This window comes from Zalophus californianus, chromosome 6 (genome assembly GCF_009762305.2).
Source record: "Zalophus californianus isolate mZalCal1 chromosome 6, mZalCal1.pri.v2, whole genome shotgun sequence".
NCBI classification, from domain to species: Eukaryota; Metazoa; Chordata; class Mammalia; order Carnivora; family Otariidae; genus Zalophus; species Zalophus californianus.
The window spans coordinates 117,908,641-117,923,727 of NC_045600.1; the positions used below are offsets into that span (position 1 = coordinate 117,908,641).

General features: G+C 39.6%; 1 protein-coding gene across 3 annotated transcripts in view; it reads right to left on the reverse strand.

Annotated features, from left to right (window-relative positions):
- Positions 1-216: 216 nt before the first annotated feature.
- Positions 217-15,087, reverse strand: part of NIPA2 (NIPA magnesium transporter 2) — a 31,114-nt gene continuing 16,243 nt past the window's right edge. For all 3 annotated transcript variants that reach the window (XM_027571137.1, XM_027571134.2, XM_027571135.2), the window contains 3 exons: positions 13,273-13,363; positions 11,818-11,978; positions 217-909 (listed from right to left, as the gene is read on the reverse strand). In XM_027571137.1, the coding sequence (XP_027426938.1) occupies positions 275-909; positions 11,818-11,978; positions 13,273-13,363 (887 nt within the window). In that variant the 3' untranslated portion in view covers positions 217-274. The remainder of the gene's footprint in view (positions 910-11,817; positions 11,979-13,272; positions 13,364-15,087) is intronic.

The window sequence follows — 15,087 nt, forward strand, 5'->3', positions numbered from 1 at the left end:
AGTGCATTTAGATTTCGGTGAAGGAAAAATTTAAAATACCTCTATAATAATACAATGTTAATAGAAATTGGCCAGGTACTGAGGTCATTTTAGTGAGCTACCATCATGTAAATATAAGAAAAGTAATTTCTTGGTCCAAATCAGTGAAACTTTAAAAAAGATTGTCTCTAGAGAACATTTTTTTTTTTTGAGAACAATGCTTTTTCAGACACATTCTGATATTAAAGTTCACTTTATAACACAATTATAGATTAACCTTTTAATTACATTTTTCTTAAAAAGCTGTGAGATTCCCATTTCTTCGGGAGATATTTTCGCCACTGTGTTGTTCAATTCCACAGGTTAAGCTTTCTTCATTATTATTAAGAACTTCATACATGTTAGAGAGATTGCCATTCATTGCTTTTTCGTCTTTTCGAAAAGACACAGGGAGACTTGCTAGACTAAAGCTGACATCTTTAAAGGCATGCAACAAGAATATTCCCACAATGATTGTAAAGAAGCCACTCAAAGTACCAATGACATCATCAACAGGCATATCTTGCCACTCCTTAAAAAGAATAGCTGAACAAGTTAAAACTGATGTTGTAAAGAATACATAATATATTGGAGTCACAATGGAAGTATTGAATATATCCAGGGCCCTGTTCAGGTAATTAATCTGTGTGCTCACACAGACTATAAGGCTCAGCAGCAGAATCCAGGCCAGGGGATGTCGCAGCACAGGCTTTCCAGCAAAGAGCTCTTTGATAGCAATGCCCAGGCCCTTAACACAGGAGACGGAAAATGCTCCAATTACAGAGCAGATTGTTATGTACACAAGAATGTTTGTCTGTCCATGGCGAGGTCCCACCACGAAGATTAGTATCAATGACACAATGACCACAAGTGTTGCAAAGACCACAAAACCTGGAGGAGGCAAAGAAAAGTTGTATTTAGTCAAATGCGTTAAGTACTAAAAAACCCCTGAGAATCCAAAACAAATTATTAACTCGAGAGGAAGGAGAAAAGGTGTGACCTTAAAATAAATACTAGCTTTCTTTTGCTGCCCCAGCAAAAGTACACTCATAAAAATTTAGTTAGATGTATATACTGGGAGATTACACTATGCTTCATATTCATAAACTTAACATGTTTAACATAGTATCTTAGGCCTCATGATAATTAGATAATAGAAAATGGAGATCAGGCTGATTTGCAGCCACCTACTCTAGAGTATCTTGCTACTTCCCACCCACTGGAATGCTCTAACTCCAAGAATGGAAACAATCAGGAACTAGTGGAGGGAAATCATGAGATGACCTTGAACATTCAACAATTTATAGATGCTAAAAAAATAACAGCAGTTACAAATCAAGTTTGTCCTAAAAGGAGGACACTTTTAAAATATTTAGTGACAACCACTGGAGTTAACAGAGAATCAATAAGAGAATCAAAAATACTGTCAGGGTTCTGGCTGAATATGAAGAACTGAACCCAGCTTAGTAATAATAATAGCTAACAACTATGTAGCACCATGGCCCAGACACTTTTCTCAGCAATTTGCACTGATTAACTCATTTAATCATCACATCCACCCTATAACAGATACTATCATCTGCATTTTAAGATGAGGAAACTGAGCTACAAAAGTCATATGAATTTATTCTGTTCCCTCCTTAAACTCTGCCAATAAAATAAGTAGTAATAGGACTTTTTTTTTTAAGATCTTATTTATTTGACAAAGACACAACGAGAGAGGGAACACAAGCAGGGGGAATGGGAGAGGGAGAAGCCGGCTTCCCGCGGAGCAGGGAGCCCAATGTGGGACTCGATCCTCATGACCTAAGCCAAAGGCAGTCGCTTAACGACTGAGCCACCCAGGCGCCCTAGTAATAGGACCTTAAAGAAGCAAACATACAAAAACAAGAACGGGTAAAGGAGATGATAGCAACAATATTATGGAAGCCAGAAAGCAGAAGATAAACTCATAACTGTTACAACACATCCAAGAAAGCTGAATCCCACATCAACGATGATCAAAGATGGGAAAGTAACTCAGTCTGCAGCACAGAACACTCCGAAGATACAATGTACTTCTGGAAGTGCTGGGGTAAAGGAGAGACAAAAACTGGAGACCTGGCTGAAAGTCTATTAAAGAAGCATTAAGATTCCAGGAACCCGGCTCAGTTGTCAACATCTGAGTGACTGTAATTCCTGCCACAGCAAACTGGAGTACTCTGGCCAGTTGAGTGTGTAGGTGCCACACTAACATAGGGGCTTGGGGTAAGGTCTAGGTCTATGACATTAACTCCTCCTTTCCCACTCAACTCCCAGCACTCAGGCAAGAGATTTTGCTCGGGATCAGACAAAGCCTGATTTCAGAAGGCAACCAAGGATCACCAGGGGAGGAACCAAACAAACAGAAAAACACAAAGCCTTTGTTTGCTCTCAATGTAGACAGAGGAAAACTTTGGAACAGATAAATCACCATCCCACAAAAACAATAAAAATACTGGGGGCGGAGCAAGATGCCGGAGGAGTAGGAAACCTGGATTTCGTCTGGTCCCAGGAATTCAGCTGGATAGGGATGAAACCATTCTGAACACCTACGAACTTAACAGGAGATCGAAGAATCGAAGAAAGGAATAGCAACAACTATCTGAACAGAGAAGTGACCACTTTCTGGAAGGTAGGATGTGCAGAGAAGTGAATCCGAGGTGATATTTGGGAGGACAGACGGCGGGAGAGGGAGCCTCCGTCCGCTGCTTCTGTCAAGTGAGAGAGCCGCAGCGGTGTACAACTTTGGAACTTTTAGAAATCTGCTCCACTGAGGGACGTCGCTCCAGTAGCTAAGCGGGGGGTGGGGGGTGGATCTCACTCTGGGACACTGTGGTCTCAGGACCCTCGGGGTCACAGAAAGACTGGGGGTGCCTGAGTGCGGCACAGCTCCCAGGTATCGGAGAGGGGAAGCCGGCTGCAGAGACGGAGCCGAGGCGTGGGCTCTCAGCTCCCGGTTGCCATAAACCGTGATCCGCGGCACAGTCGGGCCACTGCTCCTCCAGCAGGGACCCAAAAAGCAGCAGATCCGGGGAGACTCCCCTTCCTCCCTGGGGAGGAGCGGCACGAGAGCGCACTGCAGGGATCTGCTGGGTTTGGAGACTCCACACGGGGCCCTGCGCCAGAGATAGAAATACTGGGTAGCGGCCGGAGACCAGGGAGACAGGAGTGACTGACTGCTTTTCTCTGGGAGGGGAACTGAGGAGCGGGGCCCCGAGTCCTCGGCTCCTCCGGGGTGGAGATTGGGAGGCGGCCCTTTTCACTCTGGTCCTCCAAAACTGTATGGAAAGCTTACAGGGAACAAAAGCTCCCAAGAGCAAACCTGAGCAGATTACTTAGCCCAGACCCACAAGGGCGGGGCAATTTGGGAACCAAGGCAACAGGCCCCGCCCCCAGAAGATCAGCAAGAACAGCCAGCCAAGGCCAAGTTTACCAATGAGACCAGCAGAACTCCAGAGCTAGTGGAATACTGCATACAGAATTCATGGTTTTTTTACCATGATTCTTCTTTCAAAGTTAATTTTTTTTAAACTGTCTTTTTTTTTAATTTTTCTTTATCCCCCTTTCAACCAACAACTTAATCCCTTTTTTAATAAATATTTTATATTTTTCATTTTTGGAGTCATTTCTATCCCTTCATAGTTATTACCCTCATTTTGGGTATATATATGTATAAGTTGTTCTCTCTTTAAAATTTTGAGATACAGTTTCTTCTAACAGATCAAAATATACCCTAAATCTCTACTGTATGGCTTTGGACTTTGTTCTAGTCTCCTCCCAGATCACATTCTCTCCCTTTTTTTATAAATCCTCTTCTTTTTTCAACAAACTTCTTATCAATTTCTTTTATAAAACCTTTTATAATTTTCATCTTTACACTCATATTCCATCTCTTCATCATATTTCCCTTATTTTTGTACATATGTGTTTTTCTTTCTTTAAAATTTTGGGAGGCACTTTCTTCTAACAGACCAAAATAAGCCCAAAATCCAGTGTGTGGCACTGATATATGCTCCAGCCTGATCATATGTGAACACATTCTGGTTTTTATTTTTTTGTTTTTGTCTTTTTCTTTCTTTTTTTTCTTTTTCCTTTCTTTCCCTTTCTTTCCCCCAGGTTCTGGTCTTTTCTGATGTGTTTAGTGTATATTTTCTGGGGACATTGTTACCCTGTTAGCATTTTGTTCTCTCATTCATATATTGTCGTCTGGAAAAATGACAAGACGGAAAAAATCACCTCAACAAAAAGAACAAGAGGCATTACCGACTGCCAGGGACCTAAATCAATTCGGACATTAGTAAGAAGTTGGAACTAGAGTTCAGAATGATGATTTTAAAGATACTAGCTGGGCTTGAAAAAAGCATAGAACTTATTAGAGAAACCCTTTCTGGAGAAATAAAAACTAAAATCTAACCAAGTCAAAATCAAAGAGGTTATTAATGAGGTGCAATCAAAAATGGAAGCTCTAACTGCTAGGATAAATGAGGCAGAAGAGATTCAGTGATATAGAAGATCAAATGATGGAAAATAAAGAAGCTGAGAAAAAGAGAGAAAAACAACTACTGGATCACGAGGGCAGAATTTGAGAAATAAGTGATATCATAAGACAAAAAAACATTAGAATAATTGGGATCCCAGAAGAAAGAGAGAGAGGGGCAGAAGGTATACTGGAGCAAATTAGAGCAGAGAACGTCCCGAATCTGGGGAAGGAAACAGGCATCAAAATCCAGGAGGCACAGAGAACCCCCCTCAAAATCAATAAAAATAGGTCAACACCCCGACATCTAATAGTAAAACTTACAAGTCTCAGAGACAAAGAGAAAATCCTGAAAGCAACTCGGGAGAAGAGATCTGTAACCTACAATGGTAGAAACATTAGACTGTCAACAGACCTATCCACAGAGACCTGGCAGGCCAGAAAGGACTGGCATGGTATATTCAGAGCATTAAATCAGAAAAATATGTAGCCAAAAATACTATATCCAGCTAGGCCATCAATGAAAATAGAAGGAGAGAAAAAGCTTCCAGGACAAACAAAAACTAAAGGAATTTGCAAACACGAAACCAGCCCTACAAGAAATATTAAAAGGGGCCCTCTAAGCAAAGAGAGAACCTAAAAGCAACATACACCAGAAAGGAACAGAGACAATATACAGTAACAGTCACCTTACAGGCAATACAATGGCAACTAAGTTCATATCTTTCAATAATTACCTTGAATGTAAATGGGCTAAATGCCCCCAATCAAAAGACACAGGCTATCAGATTGGATAGAAAAAAAAAAGACCCATCCATATGCTGTCTGCGAGACTCATTTTAGATCCAAAGACACCCCCATATTGAAAGTGAAGGGGTGGAAAACCATTTGATATGCTAAAAAGAGAGCTGGGGTGGCAATCTTTATATCAGACAAATTAGATTTTAAACCAAAGACTGTAATAGATGAGGAAGGGTCTATCCAACAAGATCTAACAATTGTAAATATCTATGCCCCTATGGGAGCAGCCAATTATATAAGCCAATTAATAACAATGGCAAAGAAACACATCGACAACAATACAGTAATAGTGGGGGACTTTTAACACCCCCGTCACTGAAATGGACAGATCATTTAAGCAAAAGATCAACAAGGAAATAAAGACTTTAAATGACACACTGGACCAGATGGACTTCACAGATATATTCAGAACATTTCATCCCAAAGCAACAGAATACACATTCTTCTCTAGTGCCCATGGAACATTCTCCAGAATAGATCACATCTTAGGTCACAAATCAGGTCTCAACCAGTACCAGAAGTTTGGGATCATTCCCTGCATATTTTTGGGCCACAATGCTTTGAAACTAGAACTCAATCACAAGAGGGAACTCGGAAAGAACTCAAATACATGGAGGCTAAGGAGTATCCTACTAAAGAATGAAGGGGTCAACCAGGAAATAAAAGAATTTAAAAAATTCATGGAAACAAATGAAAATGAAAACACAACTGTTCAAAATCTTTGGGATACAGCAAAGGCAGTCCTAAGAGGGAAGTATATAGCAATAAAGACTTTCTCAAGAAACAAGAAGGGTCTCAAATACACAATCCTACACCTAAAGGAGCTGGAGACAGAACAGCAAATAAAGCCTAAACTCAGCAGGAGAAGAGAAATAATAAAGATCAGAGCAGAAATCAATGAAATAGAAACCAAAAGAACAGCAGAACAGATCAACGAAACTAGGAGCTGGTTCTTTGAAAGAATTAACAAGATTGATAAACCCCTGGCCAGACTTATCAAAAAGAAAAGAGAAAGGACCCAAATCAACAAAATCATGAATGAAAGAGATCACCACCAACACCAAAGAAATACAATTATAAGAACATATTATGAGCAACTCTATGCCAGCAGATTAGATAATCTGGAAGAAATGGATGCATTCCTAGAGATGTATCAACTACCAAAACTGAATCAGGAAAAAAGAGAAAACCTGAACAGACCTATAACCACTAAGGATATTGAAGCAGTCATCAAAAATCTCCCAACAAAAGCCCAGGGCCAGATGGCTTCCCAGGGGAATTCTACCAAACATTTCAAGAAGAATTAATACCTATTTTTCTGAAACTGTTCCAAAAAATAGAAATGGAAGGAAAACTTCCAAACTTGTTTATGAGGCCACCATTACCTTGATCCTCAAACCAAAGACCCCATCAAAAAGGAGAATTACAGACCAATATCCTTGATGAATATGGATGCAAAAATTCTCACCAAAATTCTAGCCAACAGGATCCAACAGTATATTAACAGGATTATTCACCACGACCAAGTGGGATTTAGCCCTCGGCTGCAAGGTTGGTTCAACATGCACAAATCAATCAATGTGATACAATACATTAAGAAAAGAAAGAAGAACCATATGATCCTCTCAATAAGATGCAGAAAAAGTATTTGAAATTTTTCAAATAAGTACAGCATCCTTTCTTGATCAAAACTGGGATAAAAGGTACATACCTCAATATCATAAAAGCCATCTATGAAAAACCCACAGCAAATATCATTCTCAATGGGGAAAAACTGAGAGCTTTCCCCCTAAAGTCAGGAACATGTCCACTTTCACCACTGCTATTCAACATAGTATTAGAAGTCCTAGCCACAGCAATCACACAACAAAAAGAAATCAAAGGCATCCAAATTGGCAAAGAAGAAGTCAAACTCTCACTCTTTGCAGATGATATAATACTATATGTGGAAAACCCAAAAGACTCCACCCCAAAACTGCTAGAACTCATACAGGAATTCAGTCAAGTGGCAGGATATAAAATCAATGCACAGAAATCAGTGGCATTCCTATACACCAACAAGACAGAAGAAAAAGAAATTAAGGAGTCGATCCCATTTACAATTGCACCCAAAACCATAAGATACCTAGGAATAAATCTAACCAAAGAGGCAAAGAATCTGTACTCAGAAAACTATAAAATACTCGTGAAAGAAATTGAGGAAGACACAAAGAAATGGAAAAACGTTCCATGCTCATGGATTGGAAGAAGAAATATTGTGAAGATGTAACGCTACCTAGAGCAATCTACACATTCAATGCAATCCCCATCAAAATACCATCCACTTTTTTCAAAGAAATGGAACAAATAATCCTAAATTTTGTATGGAACCAGAAAAGACCCTGTATAGCTAGAGGAAAGGTGAAGAAGAAAAGCAAAGCTGGCAGCATCACAATTCCAGACTTCAAGCTCTATTACAAAGCTGTAATACATCAAGACAGTATGGTACTGACACAAAAACAGACACATAGATCAATGGAACAGAATCGAGCCCAGAAATGGATCCTCAACTCTATGGTCAACTAATCTTTGACAAAGCAGGAAAGAATGTCCAATGGAAAAAAGACAGTCTCTTCAACAAATGGTGTTGGGAAAATTGGGACAACCACATGCAGAAGAATGAAACTGGACCATTTCCTTACACCACACAGAAAACTAGACTCAAAACGGTTGAAAGACCTAAATGTAGACAGGAGTCCATCAACATCCTAAGGGAGAACACAGGCAGCAACCTCTTCGACCTCAGCTGCAGCAACTCTTCCTAGAAACATCACCAAAGGCAAGGGAAGCAAGGGCAAAAATGAACTATTGGGACCTCATCAAGATCAAAAGCTTTTGCACAGCAAAAGAAACAGTCAACAAACCAAAAGACAACCGATAGAATGGGAGAAGATATTTGCAAATGACATATCAGATAATGGGCTAGTATCCAAAATCTATAAAGAACTTCTTAAAACTCAACACCCAAAGAACAAAAGATCCAATCAAGAAATGGGCAGAAGACATGAACAGACATTTTTCCAAAGAAGACATCCAAATGGCCAACAGACACATGAAACAGTGCTCAACATCGCTCGGCATCAGGGAAATCCAAATCAAAACCTCAATGAGAGACCACCTCACACCAGTCAGAATGGCTAAAATTAACAAGTCAGGAAACGACAGATGTTGGCAGGGATGCGCAGAAATGGGAACCCTCCTACACTGTTGGTGGGAATGCAAACTGGTGCAGCCACTCTGGAAAACAGTATGGAGGTTCCTCTAAAAGTTGAAAATAGAGCTACCGTACGACCCAGCAACTGCACTAGTGGGTGTTTACCCCAAAGATACAAATGTAGGGATCCGATGGGTACGTGCACCCCGATGTTTATAGCAGGAATGTCCACAATAGCCAAACTATGGAAATAACCAAGATGTCCATCGACAGATGAATGGATAAAGAAGATGTGGTGTGTGTGTGTGTGTGTGTGTGTGTACACACACACACACACACACACACACACAATGGAATAATATGCAGCCATCAAAAGGAATGAAATTTTGCAATTTGCAACAACGTGGATGGAGCTGGAGAGTGTTATGCTGAGTGAAATAAGTCAATCAGAGAAAGACATGTATCATATGACCTCACTGATACGAGAAATTCTTCGTCTCAGGAAACAAACTGAGGGTTGCTAGAGTGGTGGGGGGTGGGAGGGATGGGGTGGCTGGGTGATAGACATTGGGGAGGGTATGTGCTATGGTGAGCGCTGTGACTTGTGCAAGACTGTTGAATCACAGATCTGTACCTCTGAAACAATACTTTATATGTTTAAAAAAAAAAGGAGAAGAAGAAGATATGAGGGGAAGAATGAAGGGGGGAAATCGGATTGGGAGATGAACCATGAGAGATGATGGACTCTGAAAAACAAACTGAGGGTTCTAGAGGGGAGGAGGTGAGAGGATGGGTTAGCCTTGTGATGGGTATTAAGGAGGGCACGACCTGCATGGAGCACTGGGTGTTATATGCATACAATGAATCATAGAACACTACGTCAAAAACTAATGATGTAATGTATGGTGATTAACATAATAAAAAAAAACAATAAAAATACTATTAATAAATCCTCAGAGAGACAATGATGAAATACCAGAGTAAAGCAGCTGGAACTTGAAAGGTAAAAATCTGGAGAAAAAGATAAGGTCAACACTCACCTCTGTTTTCTCCCTTGTGATGACTGCCAGTTCTAGAGCAGGGAATAAGGATGGGCATCAAGACTAGCAGAAAGTGGTGACCTGGAGCTTGCGGAAGTTTCAGTAGACTAGGTAAAAATACAAACTTCAAATTTTGGGCTGCCTAAGCAGCTGGGAAACAAGGGGCCAAGATTCCAGAAAGGAAAGAATTGAGAAGTTGAGCCCAAATTTCTGTGTGCAATTCCCCTTAAGGTATTTGTGGGCCCAGAAGCTGTACGTGCCTAGGTCTGAGAAACCAAGTAGACAGCCTGGTGAAAATGCCAGGGAGCTGAGTGAAGACACCTGCAGTCTTGGAATGCTGACACAGACACTGCCATTCAAAGTTCACCCAGGTGGAGGGTCCAGGTAAACATCCCAGGCTATCAGTTGAGAGAAAGAAGGGCTATGATTAAGAACACAGGCAAAATGAAAGGAAACCAGCCTCAACAAAGAGTGAAGCAACACTTCAAGTTAAAGGTGATCTGCTGTACTCGTATCTGCCCAACAGAAGAAATTTAGGTTCTTTCTGAAAGAATAAAACATCACTTAGTGGCTTTATACCTTTTTTTTTTTAAAGATTTTATCCACCCATTTGACAGAGAGATAGTAAGAGAGGGAATACAAGCAGGGGGAGTGGGAGAGGGAGAAGCAGGCTTCCCGCTGGGCAGGGACCCTGATGCGGGGCTCGATCCCAGGACCCTGGGATCATGACCTGAGCTGAAGGCAGATGCTTAACGACTGAGCACCCCAGGCGCCCCGAGCCTTTACTCTTTTTAATATTCTATGTCCAGCATTTAATCAAAACTGCCAAAAGACAAAACTAAATGACTAAAAAGAAAAAACAGAGCCCAAGAATAATCCTGATATTGAAGTTTGCAGAAAGACTTTTAAATAACCAAGACTCTCTGGGGACTTGCTGCACAACACAACACATGTGGTTGACAATATTGTACTGCACATCTGCAAAATGTTGAGGATGAATTTCACTTTCTTTTTTTTGACACACGCACACACACACACACACACAATCAAAAAGCAAAAGCAAGCTCTTGGAAATTAAAAATGTAATAGCAGAAATAAAAACTCAAAAGAAGGGCTGCGAAGACAAAACTGAGGCAATCTCCCAAAAGGCAGAACTAAAAGGAAAAAGCGGTAAAAATGGGAGAAAATATATATATAAGAAAAGTCATTGTATATTTCAGGAGGTCCAATCAACAGAAGAGTGAGAAGAATTTCAGGAAGAGAAAACCAAGAATATCAAAGAACAAATCTGATTTCCTAGAATAAGATACATATTTCCAAATTTTAAAAAATCCATCAAGTACCTAGCACAATGGATAAAAATTAGCCCACATCTAGGTACCTTAGTGGTAAATTTCAGATGATGAGGGCAAAGAGGACATCTTAAAGGTTGCTAAAGACAAAATACGGGTCACATATAAAAGATAAAAATCAACTGTGTTGGAAGTGAGAAGACAATGAGGTCACATGGATTAAAGACATTTTTATATATACAAGGTCTTAAAAAGTCTCATCTCTTCTGTGCCTTTCTTTTCTCCTACAATAGTGGCTCCAACCATAATGAAGGAGCAAACCCAGGATTCAGAGCCAAGAAAAAAGAGAAAATGAAGGGGATCCTTCAGGATGCTCATGAAGCAAAGTCCACAATGACAAATGTGCTGGCGGCTCAAGATACCAGTTTGAACTAAAGCCAAATAAGACTCTGGGAATATTTCCAGAAGAGATGAAACTGCAGAATACCTAATGTGTTTGAAATTACTGAGGGTAGAATTAAGACCAATGGAGAAGAGTTTCAGGATGGATTGATAAAGTCATAGAAAAGTGATCAAACAAGATCATTATCAGTTAAGAAAATACATAAATCAAACAAGGAAGGAAAAGTAGTTGTATCATATGTCTACGCTGGGAATAAAAGTTATATAGTGATTATAATGTAAATAAATCATTTAAACAAAACCAGGTAGACACAGTAGGTTGCAAATATAATAGATGATGCGTAAAGCCAAAGAAAATAACAGCAGTATAAGCATGTTATTTAGAGACACAGAGTTAAAAAACAAAATAAACAAGGCGTCTGGGGCTGATGGGAGAGGAAAATGACCATTATTTCTCATAATAAGCCATGCAGAACAATTTGCCTCTTTACATGCACATAAAATTTTGGTTAAAATAAAAACTAAATTAGAAAGTAAAATAGTAAGACTGATAAAGCTTTTCTTGTTTCTTACCTGGATCTCCCAGCTTGTGGGACATTTCATTTAAAGTCTCAATTTCCTCTTCTTTGGGAGCATGAATGACCATAACTGTAGATCCTAGAATACTTAGCAAACATCCAATTTTCCCATGAAGATTAAGTCTTTCATTTAGGAAGTATGAAGAAAGAATGGCACTAAAATGGGGAAGGGGGTGGTGGAGAACATTAAAATAACCACTTTTCTCATTTTTATGTATTTATTTTTTTTTAAAAAAAGATTTTATTTATTTATTCATGAGAGACAGAGAGAGAGAGAGAGAGAGAGAGAGAGAAGCAGAGGGAGAAGCAGGCTCCCAAGGAGCGGGGAGCCTGATGCAGGACTCGATCCCAGGACCCTGGGATCATGACCTGAGCCAAAGGCAGATGCTTAACCATCTGAGCCACCCAGGCGCCCACTTTTCTCATTTTTAAATATCAACAAAACAAAGAATTTAAATTATTAAAAAACTAAAACACCGTGAACTTGTAAAGATACTTTGGCTTTCAGACAAGGTAAAGAAAAAGCACACTCAAGCATAAAATTAAACTTTCCAGCAAAACAATGGTTTCTTCATACACCAGTTTAGTTACCATATTTCTACCGTAGAAAATCAGTATGAAGTTTACAATAAATGGAGCTGCGGTACAAATTTATAACCTAAGAATCCATGTCCAAACCAATGCTTAAAATTTGCTCAACTTTATCCATACTGGTTGATGCATCCTTCCTATGTGTTCATGTAATTCTATATAATTTGTCTATTAAATTATCAAGTTTTAATACTTTATAACCAGTTTTAACCAAATCTAAAAAATATGTAAACCTACAAATATGACATAGCATACAGAAAATTAAGGGTAAAAGGCGTACCACAATGTATCTTTATATATACAGATTATATAGTATCTTGAAAAACACACAATCTTGGGGGGAAACAAAGATTTAAAAAAACCTATCAATCAATCAACTTTGAGAATAGTAACCAAAACCCAAACTTCAATATGGGCTTAGCTGTTTGGGCTAATCATTAAAATGACAGATGAGGTCAGTCTTAAGAGGCACATAACCTTGCACCAACCTTTGATTTTCTGTAGGTATAGAAACTGATTTATCACCAACCATCATCTACCAAAGTGTACATGTCTCAAATGATAAGTGTTGTGACAAGTCCAACTTGAAATTTTAAAAAATTGTAATAAAAGTAGAACTATTGCTGGCTCTGAATAGAAGCAAGACAAAGCATAGAAGCATTTTCTCCTACAAACTGACAGCATGCCTATGCACAAAAGATAACCCTTTAAAAGCAAATTACTAAGCAGCTAAAAAAAAAAAGTTCTCAAGATTGTTTAAATGTAAATTATGCTGAGCATGTGTAATTAGATGGCACTGAATGCTTTATGGGCTAATCTACTAACTACTATTCCTACACACGAAGCATAGCATCCTTACCTTACTAGTACGCTGAGAGCTCCTAACGGAGTCACTAGGGTGGCTGGTGCAAAGGCATATGCAGCAAAGTTGGCCACCTCACCTGCTCCCACTTGGAGATAGACAACAAAAGAAAACTCTCAGAACAAATCACTCAAAATGGAAATGCCGAATTTCATTTTCATATACAGCTGACACTTGAACTTATTTTTTTAAATATTTTATTTATTTATTTGACAGAGAGAGAAACAGCAAGAGAGGGAACACAAGCAGGGGGAGTGGGATAGGGAGAAGCAGACTTCCCACAGAGCAGGGAGCCCAACGCAGGGCTTGATCCCAAGACCCTAGGATCATGACCTGAGCCGAAGGCAGACGCTTAATGACTGAGCCACCCAGGCGCCCCCTGACCCTTGAACTTAACAGGAGTTTAAACTTGAAGCATCTATTTACGTGTGGATTTTTTACAGCACTGTAAATGTATTTTGTATGATTTTCTTTTCTCTAGTTTATTGTTTGGAATACAGTATATAATACATAAAACATACAAAGTATGTGTTAATCAACTATGTTATTGGTTAAGGCTTCTGGTCAATAATATGCTAATAGTAAAGTTTTTGAGGAGTCAAGAGTTATATGCAGATTTTCAACTGCACAGGGGGTCACTGCCCATAAGTCCCATGTTGGTGAAGAGTCAAATGTATACATATATTTTTTATATGCTACTTCAACTGTATTTAGTAATTTCTTTATTTTCTCCCATCTACTCATAAGGGTTCTCTCGTAAATTATCAACATTAGAACAGAATCCAAGCCAATTAGAAATAATACAAATCTGTAATTTTAACGGAAGAGATCCAATTTATGCTTACATATATTTTTTTAAAAATTTTAATAAAGGGGCGCCTGGGTGGCTCAGTCATTAAGGGTCTGCCTTTGGCTCAGGTCATGATCCCAGGGTCCTGGGATCAAGCCCCGCATCAGGCTCCCTGCTCAGTGGGGAGCCTGTTTCTCCCTCTCCCACTCCCCCTGCTTGTGTTCCTGCTCTTGCTGTCAAAAAACTAAATCTTTAAAAAATTTTTTAATAAATCCTATCACAACAAACACAAATCAATTGAAAGCAGCTAAAACTGTGTGAAAGCACTTCTCCCAAGTCTTTTTCACTAGTTTTTTCTTTTTAAACCCAACTCTTATATTCAAAAGACATCCTTAGGTACCTACAATGTGCCAGATGCTATTCTAGAATCAGGAAATACAGCAGTAAGCAAAACAAAAATACTGTTCTCCTGGGCACCTGGGTGGCTCAGTCGATTAAGTGTCTGCCTTTGGCTCAGATCATGATCCCAGTATCCTGGGATGGAGTCCTGCATCCAGACTCCCTGCTCAGCGGGAGTTGGCTTCTCCCTCTCCCACTGCCCCTCCCCTCACTCTCTCTCTCTCATGCTCTCTCAAATAAATAAAAATCTTAAAAAATAAAAATTAAAAAAAATACTGTTCTCCTAAAAACTTATATTTCAGTGAGGGAAAATAGGCAAAATACACATGTCAAGTGGTTAACCATGCAGTGTAGAAAGGAATGGAGTGCTGGTGAAGGCAGGCTCATGGTGCCAGGCAAGGGCACTCTGATGGAAAACTTTTGAGCAGTCTGGTATGAAGTGAAGTATTTACTTGTAGCTATCTGGGGGAAGAATATCCCAATCAGGAGAACAGCAAGTATAAGCCTTTGACAAGACACGCAAGGTCTGGCATGTCTGAACAGCAAGGAAGACAAGGATGTTTCCAGCAGAATGAGCAAGGGGAAGAGCAGCCCTGGAGTCAGAAGTAGCCAGGGCCACATGC